Raw genomic sequence first — 18,046 nt, 5'->3', positions numbered from 1 at the left:
TGGAGTAGAATATATTATGCTTCAGCTGACGTAAAAACACCAACAACAGGGGTAGCAATCTTAATCTCAGGCAAAGTAAAAGCAAAAATAGATCTAATCAAAAGAGCTAAGGAAACTATATCCTGCTAAAAGGCACCATAGACAATGAAGAAATATCATCACTAAACATATATGCACAAAATGGTATAGCATCCAGATTCTTAGAGGAGAAGTTAAGGGAGTTATAGGAAGAAATAGACAGTAAAACTACATAGTTGGGGAACTCCCCCTCCCCATTTCTGAACTTGAACAATTTAACTTCAAAATAAACAAGAGAGAAGTTAAGTAGGTGAATAGAATTTTAGAAAAGATAGATATGGTAGACCTCTGTAGAAAACCAAATGGGAATAGAAAGGAATGTACCTTTTTCCCAGTAGTACATGGCACATATGCAAAATTTGACTTATACTAGGGCATAAAAACCTCACAATTCATTGCAGAAAGGCAGAAATATTAATAAGTATCAAATGCATTAAATATGATTAAATATTTAACAAATATTAAATGCATTCTTTTCACATCATGATGACACAATAAAAATTATATGTATTAAAAGGTCATGGAAAGATAGACTAAAAATCATTTGGAAACCAAATTATCTAATCTTAGATGATAGTAAAGTCAAAATGAGTACATGATTTAGACATAAGGGATGACACTATAAGAAAATCAGGAGAGCAAGGAATAGTACAACTGTGAGGAAGGGTAGAAATTATGACCAAAAAATAGAGATCATTATGAAATTCAAAATGGATAATTTTTATTACATTAATTAAAAAGATTTTGCACAAACAAGCAGAAAGCTTCAGGGAAAATTTTTGCTTCCAGTATTTCTGATAAAGGCCTCATTTCTACAATATATAGAAAACTTAATCAAGTGAAAGAAAGGAAGAAAAAAAAGAAAAGAAAGCAAATCATTACCCAATTTACCAATGGTCAAAGGATATGAACAGGCAGTTTTCAGAGGAAGAAATTAAGGCTAGCTATAGTCATACAAAAAATTCTCTAAATTACTAATGATTACAGGGAAATTCATTCACTTTTACAAATAAAATTAAATTTAAATGTGGGAGATATATTAATTTTTCTTCAGGCTGGACCAACAGAATAAAAATGAAAATTTTACCTAAAATATTTTATATATTAAACACAATCCCATTTAAATTACCAACTAATTATTTTATCAAATTAGAAAGAAACAATAAAATTCATTTGTAAAATACAAAGTGAAGAATATGAAAGGAAATGTTGAAAAATGTGAAAAGGAAGGAATTTTAGCAGTGCCAGAGGTTAAATTGTATTTAAAGGCTGTAATTATTTACACTATTGGTATTGACCAAGCAAGAAAGGTAGGTCAATGGAATAGTGGAGACATATGATTTACAGCAGCAGATAAATGTAATTAGCTCGCATTTGACAAATGAAAAAACTAAAGACTTAAAGATAAGAATTCATTATTTGGTGAAAAGTGTTAGGAAATCCAGAAACAATATAACAGAAACTGGACATGGATGAATATCTCATACTATATACCAAGAAAATGTAAAAATGGACAACTGACCTGGATATAAAGAGAGATTTTATAAGAAAATGAGAACATGGAATATATTACTTATCAGACTTATGGGATAGGTGAACAATTTATGAATAAACAAAATAAAGAGAGCAAAGGTTGGGGAAAATGGATAATTATATTACATTAAAATTTAAAAGTAGTATAACTAAAACAAATTCATCCAGGAGCAGAAGGAAAGTAGAAAATAAGGGGAAAAATTATAGACATTTTAATAGATAAAGCTCTCATGTCTAAAATATTGAAAGAACTCTATCAAATGCAAAAGAATATGAATCATTCCCTAACTGATATATGGTCAAATAATGTGAACGGCAGTTTTCCAATGAAGAAATCAAAGCAATTTGTAGTTATACAAAAATGCTCTTAATCAACAATGATTACAGAAATGCTGATTAAAACTATTTTGGGATATCCTTTTACACCTACCAGATTGGAAAAAAAATGATTCAAGAGAATGGCACAGGAGTTGCAGGGGATGTGAAGGGAAGTAAAAAAGGAAAAACAAAAGATATTTACATGATCATTTTGTTAGATATTTGAAAGGAATATCAAGTTTTGCATAGTAGATTAGTAGTTTCAGGTACAATCATTTTTTTTCTATTATATTGTGTTCAAGAAATGCTTTCTGTCTCCATAAATTAAAAATATAACAAAATTTCATAAATAAAACAAAACAAAAAGACTTTGACCTGGGACTTTGATTTTACTGAAATCCTCCAGAAGCAGGTCGCTCTACTGGCACCTGTGCTACCATGTTGGTCAAAGGGCCTAAAGGTGGAATCATAAATGCTTCTGAGCTGGAAGGCATCTCAAAAGTCAGCCACTCTAACTTGTACCCAGCAAATAACACCAACATAATATACTGAACAGCTTTTCTTGAAAATCGCCAATGAGGGAGGATCTACCATCTCTGAAGGAAAACCTTTTTATTTTTGGACAGCTCAGATGGTTAGGCAGTTTTTCCTATTATCAAGCCAAATTGTACCACTCTGCAAGTTTTACGCTTTGCTGCTAGTTTTGGGATAAAGAAGATCAAACTAATATCTTTTCTATTAACAGATGTTCAAATACTTAAAGACAGTCATCACGTCTCTCTTCAACTCTCAACTGAGTCTTCTCGTCCTTAAGTTCAATACTCCAAGCTCCTTCAACTGATCCTCCTATGAGATGAATTTGAACACATTCACCTTCTTCATTAATCTCCCCCTCAATCCTATTCCTCTACCCCCCACTCTCAGACATGAACGAAGGAAACTTCAGAGGCCTATTTTTTTTTATCATGTTTCTTCTAGACACAAGACTTCTATAATGAGTTGGAATTCTTCAGGAATAAAGCATTATCAGAGTCAAAGAAATCTTTCAAATAATCCTGGAGTTGGAAAATATTTATCATGATTCAAAGAACTCACCATGTGATTGAAAGATGTGGAAGTGGATAGGAAAAGGGGGGCGATCAATAAATACGTTGTCTTGATTGACCAGGACCTCCTTGATCAGTGGCAGTCCAGTTACCATGATGAAGTTGTAACCACCCACATACGTGTAGTAAATATTTCCATATTCCCTGGTGAGCTGAAAAAGAACTAGTTTGAGTTGCAAACTTCTATAGCTTTTCAGGCTATTTCTTGTCTGTACTGTCACCAGGTGACATTCTAGCAATGTGAAACCAATTCCAATAGAGTCCACCCAACTCAGCCTCACCTAATTCCACTGAATTCAGTTCAGTTTAGCCCAACAAACACTGAATTATCCAATTATATCCCAATCTTTGTGCTAGGAGCTGAGCAGACAGTCACAAACACCAAACAGCTCCTTCCCTTGCTAAATTGACATGGGAAGGAAATGATCTGTGCAAATATATGTAAATACAGAATACATGCAAAAGAAATTCTAAGTGATGTGAAGGGAGACTAGCACTTGGGAGGGATCATCAGAAGGCTTCCTGTAGGAGATGGCCCCCTGGAGCTGGACTTTGATGGAAACTGGGAATTCCAAAATGTTCAAGGTAAGAGGCTCCAGAGTTACTGCTACAATCAAAGCAGTGTGTTGGGCTAGGGACATATGATAAAGGGAAAATCAGAGTTTAATTCATGGAAGAGACTTAGAGGTCAACACCTGAGCCATTAACAAGTTTGTTGGACTGACTAGAATATAAGCTCCCATAGGACAGGGGCAGTTTTATTTTTGTTTTCTTAATCTCCAGGACCTAGATACTACCTGGCACCGAACAGGTACTTGGAAAATGCTTGTTAGTTGGTTCATTGATTGGGGCTTTCCCCCACTGATACCCATAAAATCTCTATTAAATCCAATAGGTGGTCTTTGAGAGAGACTAGAGGAAAAATAATCAGTCAATGCTACTACCAACATGGTGATGAGCATCTCTGATCTTAGCAAGGCTTGTCCCCAGGTCACAGACACCCTGAGAGTCTGTCACCACACCCTTATTTGAAGCCATTACATCTTGACAGCGCCCAAGAATGCTGGTCTTCTGTTTCAATATCTCAGAGTGAAGAAATTCCAGCTGGTAGCATATAATGGGTATTTTCTGGGGCCAGCGATATTAGACTTCAGAAAGAAAAAAAGGGAAGTGAAATTAATGAGCACCCACTTTGTTCCTCTGATTTTTTAGTGCTTATTAAACAGTACTACTATGAATATTTTGTTGTAAGTGGGACTTTCTTTCATTGAGCTTGGGATATAGTAGTGTAATTGCTAGGCCATATGGTTTGAATTGTTTAGTGATTTTCTCAATAATTCCAAATTGTTTTTCAGATTGGTTGGAACGATTAATAGTTCTGCCAATAGTTTCTTGCTTTGCTTCCTTCCTGTAGCCTCCTCTGACAATGACTGATTTAATTTTTGTGACTTTTATCCACTTAATATGTATAAGGTAAAATAAAAGATGTTTTTATTTGTAATTGTTAATAATTTGCATTTGAAAGGAAAACTGATTATTTATATCCTTTATGAAGAAATTTGGGCTACCCAAGACTTTTATCAAATGCCCTTCTAAAATGTGGACAAATAAAATTATTTATGTATTTCAAAAAAAAGTGAGGCGATGGGTCAGATATTATAAGGGCTCATGACTGGATTTAGATGCTACCTTTGAGATCTCTCAGGAACCAGTCACTGAACCATTTTCTAAGATTTAGTTTCTGCATATGGAGTAGCTATGTCAAAAAGGTGTCCTGAGGATCCAATGGAATAATAAATACAAATTTCTTTGCAAATGTGCAAAGGTTATGTCAATCTACCTGGGAGGTAGCATGGGATATTGCCTAGAGACCCAGCATCAGCATCATAAAGGCCTGTGTTGAGCTACCTCTCCTGACCCATGGCAGCTGGAGGGCTGTTCCCAAAGCACTTAACTTTTGAGTGTCCCAGGTAGAAGGTCCCCAGTGGATTACTCCTGGATCTGTGCTTAGCCTTTGACCATCTAACATTTTATCAATGGCATAGATGGGGTGCTCATCTGATTTGTGGTCAATACTAACTTGGGAAAGGTAGCTGGGTGATGGAGTCACACCCCCCAAAATTCAATGGGCTATGGTTGGGCTGAATGCAATAATGTGAAATTCAAAAGGATAAATGTAAAGTCTCCCACTAAACACTAAAACCAATTTTACAAGTACACTTGCTCTGAAAAAGATCTGATTCTGGGCAACTTGGTTTTCTTTTCTTTAAATTTTGATAGCTGCATTTCATTATAAACATTTTCCTTTATAATCCTTTTTTATGCACTGAAAATCATGATTCTGAGGTAGTGCTCATTGGTTTCACCAGATTGACTTCCAGAGGGATCCAGGAAACAAAAAAGGTAGAACAGTACTTATACAAGGATTGAGTAGATTGTGTCTAATATGAGCCAGCATTGTAATATGACAGGTTGAAAAAAAATCATTATTAGTGTTTGGTGAACTTAATTGAAAGGAACACTTCCGGGATATTGTCAGCATAATATTAACACCCATAATTGAAAAGGCAAGTGAACATCAGAGACCTGACATGGCTTGTCCAAAGTCTTAAGATCAGAGTCACAGACCATGGTCCTTAACCTGTCCCCCTCCCCCTCTCTCCCCACCCTTCCTATAGGTGTTCCTTTGTTGGTCTGGTGAATCCTATGGGTCCCTTCTCAGAAGAGAGCCTTTAGATGAATAAAATATATGGGATTTTAAAGAAAAGTAAGTACATTAAAACAGTGACGAAAAATGTTTTTAAGCAAAATCCAATGGTCCCATTTCAGGGCTTCTGATTCTAGAGTTTGGAGGAACCCCAGAAGCTGCTTATGTAGTTTCTGCCAGCCAGTCCATTAATGAACAATTTTGAGTGCTTACTATGTGCCAGGTACCAAGCTCAGCAAAAGACAGTCTCTCCATAAGCTCGCCTATCACTTTAGTGATATGATAATAGTAATAACTGACATTTGCATAATGTATAATGTGGGCCAATCACTGTGTGAAGCACTTTACAATTATTATATCATTGGTTCAGAATCACAGAAATTGAGTCAGAAGGGACCTCCCCAGGCATCCAATCCTGACCATATGCAACGTCACCAGTGACACAACCCACGATGAGGAGCATATGACTCCAGGTTCCACAGGTCAGAAGGGGGATGTGAACACAGGCCCCCTAAGCTCCAAAAAGGACATTCTTTTCATTGCAAAAGACTGCTTCAAAGGTAGGGCCAGAGCAGGGATGGATACCAGGCCCGTGGCTGCCCCATCCAGCACATTCCCCAGAGCTCCAGGGCCCATGCCCCCCTCACATCCAGTGGATTCTCACCCTCCCATCTCACTCCTTACCTTCTGGATGGTGATTTTGGGATTTTTAAAGTCCATCTGGAAGAAGTTGCCCACTATGGGCAGCCCAGGAGGCCCAGGGGGGTAGTTGAGATGCGGCCTCCTCTTCTTCAGATACTGTGCCAGGATCAGGAGAATGGCAGAGAGGAGAAGGAGGGTCTGCAGGGGGGCTCTTTCCCAAAGAGAAGGAAGCACGGTTCCCAGAGGGAGCTGCATCTTTCCCCAGCTCTGGCACCAAAGCCAAACAAGCCAAGCTCCTCCCTCCCTTTTCCTTTTCCTGCAATAACAGCAGCAGCTGTGGGGCCACCAGGAGCAATGTTCATGTGAGGGAAAACACCCAAGCTGTGTTTGTCCCCTTGGAGCTGCTGCCTAAGCTGGCTTTATAGGCCAGGCGGTGAGAGCTCCAAAGAGTGCCAGCCTCCTCTCTGTGCTCCAGGCCTTTGCCCTCTGCCAGGGCCTGCCTCCTGGGGGCAAACACACTCCACCCCTACAATCTTCCAGCCAGAAAAGAAGACTGGACTTGTCTGCTGGGAACTAAAGAGGCGACTTGGCCAGAGCTGCCTGGGAAGACTCCAACAAACACAGACCCACACAGTGGGGCCCAAATCACAGGGCCAGAACCGTGAGGCAGGAAGTGACTTAGAACTTCATCCCCTGATTAGGAGAGCAGCAAGCTGAGGTCCAGGGATGCCAGAAAAGTGACAAAGTCCCACAGCTCTGTGTAGTTTCCAGAGCCTTCATTGGCACCCAGATCAGCTGGCTTCAAGTCAGCACTCTTCTGCCTCTTACAAAATGCCCCCCAGTGGGCTTGAGAACTAATGTGGGGCTTTGAAAAGTTGGCCTAAGGCTGCATATGGTCAGGTTATAGAGATAGCCTCTCTGTCCAGTGGTGACAGGATGTCTCTCTCAGCCCCTCATTGAATACCTAGTCTTCAAAGGGTACATAAAATGTGAGTGCTGCTGTGATTGCCTTTGTTCTAAGAGAGATGGCCAAATGACCATCCTTTTATTTGAGAATTGGGCTGGCCATATCAATAAGGTGATTGAATTACCAAAAAACTGCATTTCTCAAACTTTTTTTAATCACCACAGACCCCAAATCCAGGGCTCAAAATGGCCAAGGTTACACAGGTGTCATTTGCAGGCGGAGATTCAAGGCCAGATCACCCTGTGTCCCTATAAGTGATATAGATATTGGATATAGTGAATAGGGTGATAAAGTTTCTGAATAGTCCTCAACCCAACTGCATCTCTGTAGACTACATCCCACATCTCAGATACTTATTACCTGTGTGACACTGGGCAAGTTACTTAACCCTGTTTACCTTAGTTTCCTCATCTGTAAAAGGTTGTAGATAGCTTCTGAGTTACCTTTGGTTCCATATTTATACTTTTCCAATGGATTATTGATAACCACGATGATTCAGTAGATCTACTTGTGATTTGGGGTGTGTGACTCATACATGGACATTCACCAAGTCAATCATCCTCTTTTGCCCCCACATCTTCATATATAAAGGGAGGGAGTTGGAACAAATATCTTCAAGCCATCTTCCGGATCAATGATCAATGATCCTATACATCTAGGATTTGTGATCATTAGGATGGGAAAGCTAACATCCAAAATATGTAAAGCATGAATAATGTACAAAAAACTTGACTGCCTCCCATCTGGCCTTTTAGAACCTTCTGGTGTCCAGAGTCTGCAAGTAACTCCCCCAAATCATTTGGCAGTGAAACAGGCCAAAAACTCGGGAGTGATGAACATTATTCAACAATAATGAACAATAAATGAACTCTCCAGTCCATCCTCCAATCAGGTGATCCATGGCACAGCTTACCTTGCAAGCTGTAGCTGGTTCTAGTATAAATGGTGTTGCAGGTGTGTGCTCACTTATCCTGATCTCTACCATTTCGGGTTCTTTTGAGGACCCATCTATGAGATTTTCCCCTTTAAATACAGAACCACAATTGTACCGTTAGGCAGGCTCCATTTGCCAAAGCTCTTTCCTCATTATCCCCAAATTTTGGAGTCACTGGAGAAGCCTGGGAACTTCATGTATGCCCCACCCTAATTCTCCACCTGCTCCATTTATATTAAATCAAAGTTCACTCTGATGGTAAACAAGTCAATTGCCCAGGATCAAGGTCCAGACTCACCTGTCCCCCCTGCTCACAAACTACTCCTACTATGCACATCGAACATCAGCTCAGTAACACTCACTCTTATTCTCTGGTCCTCAAACCAACATTCAATTTCAATTTTCCCCAGCTACTCAGTAAGGTATGCACGGAAGGCCAAGGAATGTCCTGATTGCTTCTTAATGTATTTGAGAGAGGGGTGGGCCATGGATACAGACTTAATAGCTCCATTCTAAATGGAAGACCCTACAGTGTCAGCACCCCGGCACAGGTACACATCCTGTCATATTACTGGGTGAGGCGATTGCAATAGTTTGCGGGTTGATCAGTGCTGAGATGGCACCGATTAAGTGCTAGATGTGAACTCAAGGTAACCTGGGTTAAAATCCTGTCAGTGAAGCTGAGTCCCTGGAAAAATCACTCAACCTTTGATGGCCTCATTTCCTTATCTGTAAAAGGGGAATAATAATAGCACCAAGAACCCAAGGTTGTTGTGAAGGTCAGATGAGATCATTTGTAAAGCACTTTGGAAACCCTAAAGTACCATATAAATGTCAGCTGTGAGTCTTTTCCTTCTTCAATACATCCTTCACTCAGTTGTTCCATGGCATAGGTAGGTGGTACAATGGATAGAACTCTAGGCCTGAGGTCAGGAAGGCCCAAGTTCAAAATTGGCACAGACACTAGTTGTGTGATCCCTGGGCAAGTGACTTAATAGCTATTTGCCTCAGTTACCCCATCTGTAAGGTGGAGATAATAATAGCACCTCTCCCTCAGGGTTGATAAGCATAGAATGCTTAGCATGTTGCCTGGCCCATAGCAATCAATGCATAAATGTTAGCTACTAACACCTTCCTAAAGGTGGGTCTGATCATATCATCCCCTACTTAATGAGCTTCAATGGCTCCCTATTGCCTCCAGGATCAAATTGTAAACCTTCTGTCATGCAAAGCCCTTCTTAACCTTAGCACCTCTTACCTTTCCAGGGTTCTTACTTGTCATTCCTTTCCCACACATTCTTGGATCCAGTGACACTGGTTCCCTGATGGTTTCATGAAGAAGACTCTCCATTGATGTGCTATGGGTATGTTCTCAGGACAGAACACTTTCCATGAAACGCTTTCCCTCCTCTAATCTGATTACTGACCTCCCTGACTTTTTTTTAGCCCCAATTAAAATTCCACCATGCAGAAATCCTTTCCCAACCCTTCTCATTTCCCTCTGCTAATGATTAAGCATTTTACCCATAGTACTTCACTTGATCCTTCTGTTTAGGATGAAAAACCCTAAAAAAAAAGCTCAAAAGTCAAGTAATTGAGTAACAACAGGAGCAAGCAAATAAAGCAAAGCAAGCAGAGCAATCCGACATTAGACTCCTATTTTGGGGACAAAAAGGATCAAAGCATGGAACAGGAGGAAGATAACAAAGTCAGAATTCCTGCACCAAAAGCTTTGAAGAAAAATATAAGTTGGTTACAGGCCATAGAGGAGCTTAAGAAGGATTTTGAAAATGAAATAAGAGAAGGGGAGGAAAAATTGGGAAGGGGAATGAGAACAATGCAACAAAATTTTGAAATAAGAGTCAACAACTTGACTGAAGAAAATATCATATTAAAAAATAGACTAAATCAAATGGCAAAAGAGGCTCAAAAAGGCAACGAGGAGAAGAATGACTTAAAAAGCCAAATTTTCTAAATGGAAAAGAATATCAAAAGCTCACTGAAGAGAATAATTCTCTCAGAATTAGATTGGAGCAAATGGAAGCTAGTGACTTTATGAAAAATCAAGACACAAAATAGATCCAAACAAATGAAAAAAAAAATAGAAACCAATGTGAACTATCTCATTGGAAAAACCACTGACCTAGAAAATAGATCCAGGAGAGTGTAGCAACAAGCACCCCAGTGTCCCCAGTCTGGCTACCAACATAGGTTCTTAGATCTGCTTTGCTAAAGGAAAGCAACTCAAAATGGGTTAGCAAGCTTACTTTAATCAATCAAACATATCACTTATCTTGTTCAGGGGAAGGTCAGTACCCCAAACCAGAATATACAGAGGTTACACGCATAAGTTACAAGAACATTTCAACAGATAGGCTTCCAAACTGTCCCGCCATTACATACATTCATACCTAATCACAGTTACCAGAGAGGGAAGCATCAACATCTTGGTTTTCAAAGCCAGGGAGGCTCTCAATGGCTGCCCAGAGTCTCATCTGGTCAAATTACCCAACACTTCTCAAAGTGAGCACCAAAACAAAGCCTCACATCAGGGATTATATAGCCTTCTCTTGGGTCAGAGAATGTAACAACCCTGTTGACCCACTGCCTAATCACAAAGTTTCTCTTGAAAAACAAGCCTCCCACCCACAGGTTTCAGGTGCACTTAACCTAGGGGCAGGGAAGAACTTAAACATTTACATTGTATAACAGAGAGTTAATTTAAAATTATTGGACTACCTGAAAGCGATGTTCAAAACAAGAACCTAGAAATCATCCTTCAAGAAATTCCCAAGGAAAATTGCCCTGATGTTTTAGAACCAGAGGGCAAAATAGAGATTGAAAGAATCCACTGACCACCTCCTGAAAAAGATCCCCAAAAGAAAACGCCTAGGAATATTATTGCCAGGTTGTGGAGTTCTCAGATCAAGGAGAAAATATTACAAGCAGCCCAAAAGAAACAATTCAAATATTGTGGAAACACAATCAGGATAACACAAGATCTGGCATCTTCTACACTGAGGGATCGAAGGGCTTGGAATATGATATTCCAGAGGTCAAAGGATCTGGGATTAAAACTAAGAATCACCTACCCAGAAAAACTGAGTATAATGTTTCAGCGGAAAATATGGTAATTCAATGGAATAGAGGACTTCCAAGCATTCTGGATGAAACAAAATCAGAGTTGAATAGAAAATTTGACATTCAGATACAAGAAGCAAGAGGAACATGAGAAGGTAAACAGGGAGAAGAAATCATAAGGAACTTATCAAAGTTGAATTATTTACATTGCTACATGGAAAAATGATATTTGTAATATATAAACTTTTCTCAGTATGAGAATGGTTGAAAGGAATATAAATGTGGGAATAGAAATATAAATTTATTTTTTAGTTTACATCATTCATTTCTACAAGATTTTGAGTTACAAATTTTCTCTCTATTTTTCGCCTAACCTATTTCTAAGGAATAGAAATATATACATATATACAAACACACACATACATATATGTCTATATGGGCCTATGAATACATATGTGAGTGTGTATATATGTATACAGGTATACACATACAGAGGGCACAGGACCAATTTAATAGGAAGGGATGATACTTAAAAATAAGAGGTGAGAGAGGAATATAATGAGAACAGATGGGGAGAGACAGAATGGGGTTAATTATCTCATATAGAAGAAGCAAGGGAAAATGGCTACAATGGTGGGGAAGAACAGGAAGGCAAAAGGGAATGGGTCAACATTACTCTCACTGAATTTGGCTTAGGGAGGGAATGACATACACCCTAAATAGGGTATCTCACCCTACAGGAGAGTAGAGGGGAAAGGGATGAGAGGAGGATGATGGAAGGGAAGGCAGGTTGGGCGGGGAGAGAAGTTGGAAGCACCCACTTTTGAAAAGGGACAGGACCAAAATAGAGAATAGAACAAGTGGGGGGGGATAGGATGGAGGAATATATAGTCAGTCTTTCACAATATATCTGCTATGGAAATGTTTTGATAGCTACACATGTACAACTTAGATTGAATTGCTTATCTTCACAGTAAGGGTGCGTGACAAGGGAGGAAGGAAAAGAATCTGGAATTCAAAGTTTTAAAATAAAATGTTTTAAATATATATATAATTTTACGTATAACTGGGAAATAAGATGCACAGGCATTGGGGCATAGAGATACACCATATCCTTCTGGAAAAGTCTAAGGGTGTATGGGAGAAGATATGGGAGAGAGCAGACTAGAGGAGGGTATATCCTGTGGTACCGCTATTTTGGGGTGGTGGGTAGGGAAAAATGGGGAAAAATTTTGCAACTCAAAATCTTGTGGAAATGAATGATGTAAACTAAAAGGCTTTCTCTGCTTCTACTGAGATAATTATATGATTCCTCTTGGTTTTGTTATTGATATGGTCCATTACGCTGACAGTTCTCCTAATATTGAACTAGCCAGCTCTACCTTTCTGGTATAAATCCCGGCCTGATCATGGTGTATGATCAAGTTGTTATATTGCTATAATCTCCTTGCTAGTAATTGATTTAAGTTTTGCCTCAATATTCATTAGGGAAATTGGTTTATAATTTTCTCTTTTTGGCCTCTTCCTAGTTTAGGTATCAGTGCCATATTTGTGTCATAAAAGCCATTTCTAGGCTTCCTTCTTTGCCTGTTTTCCCAAATAGTTATATATATATGTGTGTGTGTGTGTGTGTGTGTGTGTGTGTGTGTGTGTGTGTAGTTTATATAATTTCTTGTTTAATTGTTCTTTAATTGTTTGCTAGAACTCATTTGTGAAATCATTTGGTTCTGGGATTTTTCTTAAGAAGTACATTGATGCTTGTTCCAGTTCTTTTTCAAATATTGGGTTTTTTAAGTATTCTATTGCTCCTTCTGTTTTTTTTTTTATGAGGGGGAGGGTTAATATTAATCTACTTTACTTGGATTGTCAAATTTATTGGCTTATAACTGGGAAAAATAGCTCCTAGTAATTGTTTTACTTCCTTCTTCATTGGTGGCAAATTCACCTTTTTTCATTTTTGAAAATAGTAATTTGGTTTTCCTTCTATTTCAATCAAATAATTTACTGTAATAAATTTGTTTATTTTTCATAAAATAACTTTCCAGTCTTATTTATTACTTCAATGGTTTTCTTAATTTCAGATTTGCTAATCTCTCCTTTAATTTTTAGGATTTTCAATTTGATGTTTTGTTTTGTTTTGTTTTGTTTTTTTGCCTTTTGGAGGGCAATTGGGGTTAAGTAACTTGCCCAAGGTTTCATGGCTAGTATTTTTGTGTGGATGTTAAATGTCTCAGGACAGAGCCGAATTTGGGTCCTCCTGACTCCAGGGCTGGCGCTTTACTCACTGCGCCACCTAGCTGCCCCTCAATTTGATGTTTAATAAGAGATTTTTAATTTGTTCTTTCTCAAGTTTTATTTGTCTACCTAATTGATTGAGCTTATCTTTCTCTATTGCATTGCTGTAAGCATTTAGAGATGTAATTGTGTTCTAAAACTGCTTTGGTTGTATTCCATAAATTGTGGCATATTGTGTTATTGTTGTCAATTTTTTATTATTAATTTAATTTCTGGGGTGACTGGGTGGTGCAGTGAATAGAGCACCAGCCCTGGAGTCAGGAGGACCTGAGTTCAAATCCAGTCTCAGACACTTGACACAATTATTAGCTGTGTGACTTTGGGCAAGTCACTTAATCCCAATTGCCCTCCAAAAAAGCAAAAAAATAATAATAATTTATTTTCCAGTAACTTTTTATCTATCTTTCCATTGCCCATTATTGAATGTATCTGTAAACTAGTTCTACCTCTACTTACCTCAGATGTTGATGTGTTCATGATTAAAATCTGCAAATAAAATGAACTGAAGGAAAAGAGTTCCAAGTTTGATTACTTTATTAGCAAAGGCTAGCAATTCGCCAGTAAACTGCGATCATGATAACTTCATTTGGCAGAAGGACCTCATTGTGAAGTCATGGATTTTTTATAGTTTTTTTTTAGATTTTTTTATAGTTTTATAGGTGTTATTGAGGAACATTAGAAAGGAGAACCTAAAAAAGTAAATGAGAAATATTGATCACATTGATTCACATTGGCATTTACTTTTCTTATTGGCTGGGGGTATTCCAAGAGTTTCCTTTATCAGCATGGGAATATATCTTGGGTAAGCATCTCTGAAACGCCCAGGAAACCTTTATATGTTTTACTTCCCTCCCTTTCCCTTTTGCAGGAAGAGGGAACCTCAACAGATTAGCAATTCTCAAGATGTGGTCATTCCTAGTCCCATGTCACTATAATTTGTAGTGAATGGATTGTGAATTATCAATGATAACAAGCTTTTTAATAGGAATGAGGAACCCAGCTCAGCAGCTGTTGGATTGATAATCAAATTGAGAAAATCAAGGGAAGTAATGAACATGAAAGTGAGTGATTTAAAGATGCAAGTATAGATTGAGCTCCTTCTCCATTCTGGGCACTTGGCTGGATGCTGTAGATCCAAAGACAAAAAGAAAACAGTCTCTACCCACAAAGAGCTTACAATCTCCAAGGATCTCTAAGGATCATCTTCATCAACATTGTATGCCTTCTATAATTCATACAAACTCTCTCCTAAAATCACACCCACTGTCTGAGTTATAAGAGCAGGGGACCAAAAAGTAACCACCCAACCAACCAAACAAACAAAATATCTGCCCGCATTGTTTGAGGTAGGGGAGGAAAAGCATTGGTTCTCTGTTTATAGAATCATAAAATTTTAGATTAAAAGTTGGAAGGGACCTTAGAGATCTTCCTCCTCATTTTAGATAAGGAAACTGAGACAGATGTTTAACTTATCTAACATTATTTAGCTTCTAAGTGGCAGGGTTGGGATTTGAGCCCAGGTCCCTGGAATCTAAGTCCAGTAAAGACTCTCTGCACTTTGCTTTTTGGTGGTGCTAATGCCTATCCTTTTTCTGAGTGGGAGGATTTAAATTAGATTGACATGCCCTGTGTTCGTCTCTTTCTATTCTTCTCTATTCCCCTTGACTTCTCTCCCTTTCCCCAGCCAAACTCCAAAAGGCAGTGTGGGTGACCCCTTGGAGGATGAGGATGGTTCAGCATCCTTCCTTTCCCCCCAGAGCAGACCTGCCCTACAGGGCCTAGCTTGGCCTACATTGCTCGAGGAAGGGCACAGATTTTGTAGGAGACAGGAGAGGTGGTCACTCGAACTTCGGAATCTAAGCTCAGCTGGGTATTTGGGGGAGCTTGGAATGTGAATTTCTGGAGCAGGCAAGTGAAGAAAAGGAAGAGCTCAGCCCGAGCCAGCTGTTCTCCTATGCAGACCCTCTTCCCTGAAAGGCAAAGAGAAAAAAAAGCAGTGATGAAAACCACTAATGCTTGGCCCAGGCTGTGGTTTGGGCTGTCATACCCAAATGATGAGGCTGCATCATAGCATTGGGATAAAGCTTAAGGCTATTCAGTGGCTTATCTACAGTCACAAACCTAGTAACAGTAGAGGTGGAATTTGAACTCAAGTCCTCCTTGCTCCATGTCTGGCATCATATCTATCATGCTATGCTGCTGGTGATCCCAGAGAATTAATATATTTGAAAAACTGCATCTCTTAATGAAGGACCTGTTTTCAGATATTTCAAGATATTAAGAGACCCCCTGTTTTCCAGAGCTAAGGCCCAGAAAGCATACTGTGCCCTGAGCTTGACATAACAGCAATCCTTTATGCTCTAGGTGATCTCACCCTCTGGCTCTGTGTATTGCTTTGATAGGCGCAAGTGTTCTCTGAGGCATTTATGATTTTCTTATTAATTAATAATTGTTTGGATTTGTTGGGGCTCCCCTTATTTCCCAGGAACCTGAGACCCAATGTGTTGCAGCCTAAAGTTATCTGTCCCATCTCTTGACATGCTCACAATCCCTGTTCTTCCAAGTGAACTGAACCAGGTACTGCCCTCCTATTACCACCACACTAACACTGGTTCTGAACCCCCACTAAACAATCACAAAGCTCAACAACCATTAAGATTTGAGACAATCGATTTAAAAACTGTTCGCACAGGAATGCCTCCATTGTCCACTCATGAGCCTGCTGTGTGATCTGCCGCTCAAGACCTAAGAGTGATTGTGCTGTGGTTCTGCCCATTTTTTATAACATATATAAGACCTGTTTTGTCCCAGAAATGTTACGCCCTCCTTCTCAGGAAGGGGAATTCTACTTGCAACTATCTTCTTCACTTTGAAATTAATTAAACTGTTTGTGTCCTGATGCTCTTGTTTCTAGCCTGCTCTGCTTGTCTCCAGCCATTCACAAGTTAGAGCCTGGCTCTGGTCCAGGTGACAGATCCCACCTTGGATGCTGCTCATCCATGTGGCATTGAACAGTCATTGAACCTGAGCAGGCCAAAGTTTACTTATCTGGGAAACAATGGATTTGGACAATGTGGATCCCAAGAGCCCTTCTGGCTCTGGATATAAGATCCTACTTTTGTGTAGCAGTAGGAAAGACATGTCCTTTTTTCTGAATTCAAGCCAGTTGGGATTAGTGGAGAGAGTGTTAGAGTTGGGGTTAAAACTCCGATACTTAGAAGCTGTGCGACCCTGGTCAATTCACCTAACTTTTCAACCTCAGTCTCCTCATGTGTAAGACAGGGATAACAATTGGACCTAGCTCACAGGGTAAAGATGGAAAAGACTTTACAAACCTTAAAAGACCACATGAATACTAGTTTTCATATTCATCTTCATCATCATTATCATCACTACTATTATTTTTGCTGCTGCTATTGCTACTATAACAATTAAAATTTTTATTTTCAATCAAATGCAAACAATGTGTTTCACAGGGGTGTTATGAAGGCTGAATGGGATAAAGAATGTCAGGTCATTGTTAGACTTAATAGCAGCAGTCTGCTCTCACCTGCATCAAGGGAAAAAAAAAAACTGATCCTGGATACAGAAAACCCAGCTTCGGTCTTTCCTCTGACACTCATTAGCTTTGTGACATCTAGGAATTCACAGGTTCTTAGAGTTCAAAGTAGCTCTTTAAAGTTTGAACTCACAGAGAAATCCTAACCTGTCTCTGGCAGCTCTTCCTGAGAGGAAAGACTGTAATGGGCAGCAACTTTGTTTGAAGCTATAGACACTCCTGAAGCAGGAGGTTTAAGAAGGAGACAGAACTAAACAGACCCCATTAGCTGTGTAACCAGCCTTGATCATGTCTGGATGTTAAGCGCACCCCTGGTCACTGCTTCCAAAGGCATGAAAGGGCTGTACCTCACTCCTTTGTCCTAGGAGTTGCTCTCAGGAATCTTACATTATTTCTGATGAGATACGTTGCCACTCTAGTCATCTAGAGACTAAGACTGTGTGCCAAACCCCTCAGTGCCATGACAAGAGCTGATCAAACCAGCTGTTTGCTCTCAGGGAAACCAGTGATGGCATAATTTAATGATCCTGTGATTTCCAAGGTGCCAACATGTAGTCTGTTATTATTTTTCAGAGAAATGACAGGTAAGCAGTTCCCCTCCTTCTTCCTTCCCTTTGACATATAAAAGAAAAGAGATGATATAGACTTATATCCAAATGGACAGAGGGCATGTCTTGGAGCAAGGGGGATCAGAGTTCAAGGATTGGGAGCTCACAGGAAACTTGGAAAACCTTCTAGTCCAGCTTTCTCATTTTACAAGTTTGGAAAGTGAGCCTCAGGGCAGTTAAGGGATATGATCATGTCCTCCCCTCCCTCTTTTAATAAC

At 39.2% G+C, this 18,046-nt stretch overlaps 2 protein-coding genes across 2 annotated transcripts in view; both read right to left on the bottom strand.

Moving 5' to 3' along the window:
- The window catches only part of LOC138165294 (cytochrome P450 2J2-like), a 49,529-nt gene extending 42,861 nt beyond the window's left edge, over positions 1 to 6,668 (bottom strand). The window contains exons 1-2 of the mRNA XM_069093462.1: positions 6,427 to 6,668; positions 3,025 to 3,187 (exon numbers count right to left, since the gene is read on the bottom strand). Of these exons, the coding sequence (XP_068949563.1) occupies positions 3,025 to 3,187; positions 6,427 to 6,639 (376 nt within the window). The 5' untranslated portion in view covers positions 6,640 to 6,668. The remainder of the gene's footprint in view (positions 1 to 3,024; positions 3,188 to 6,426) is intronic.
- A 7,249-nt stretch (positions 6,669 to 13,917) lies between these two features.
- Positions 13,918 to 18,046, bottom strand: part of LOC138165291 (cytochrome P450 2J2-like) — a 38,721-nt gene continuing 34,592 nt past the window's right edge. The window contains exon 9 of the mRNA XM_069093459.1: positions 13,918 to 15,631. Within this exon, the coding sequence (XP_068949560.1) occupies positions 15,450 to 15,631 (182 nt within the window). The 3' untranslated portion in view covers positions 13,918 to 15,449. The remainder of the gene's footprint in view (positions 15,632 to 18,046) is intronic.

This window comes from Petaurus breviceps, unplaced genomic scaffold, assembly GCF_028583685.1.
Source record: "Petaurus breviceps papuanus isolate PSGF00001 unplaced genomic scaffold, PetGlider_PUasm1.0 208, whole genome shotgun sequence".
NCBI lineage: Eukaryota > Metazoa > Chordata > Mammalia > Diprotodontia > Petauridae > Petaurus > Petaurus breviceps.
Note: the sequence above shows the minus strand (reverse complement) of the source record. Positions and strands in the feature narration are given on the sequence as shown.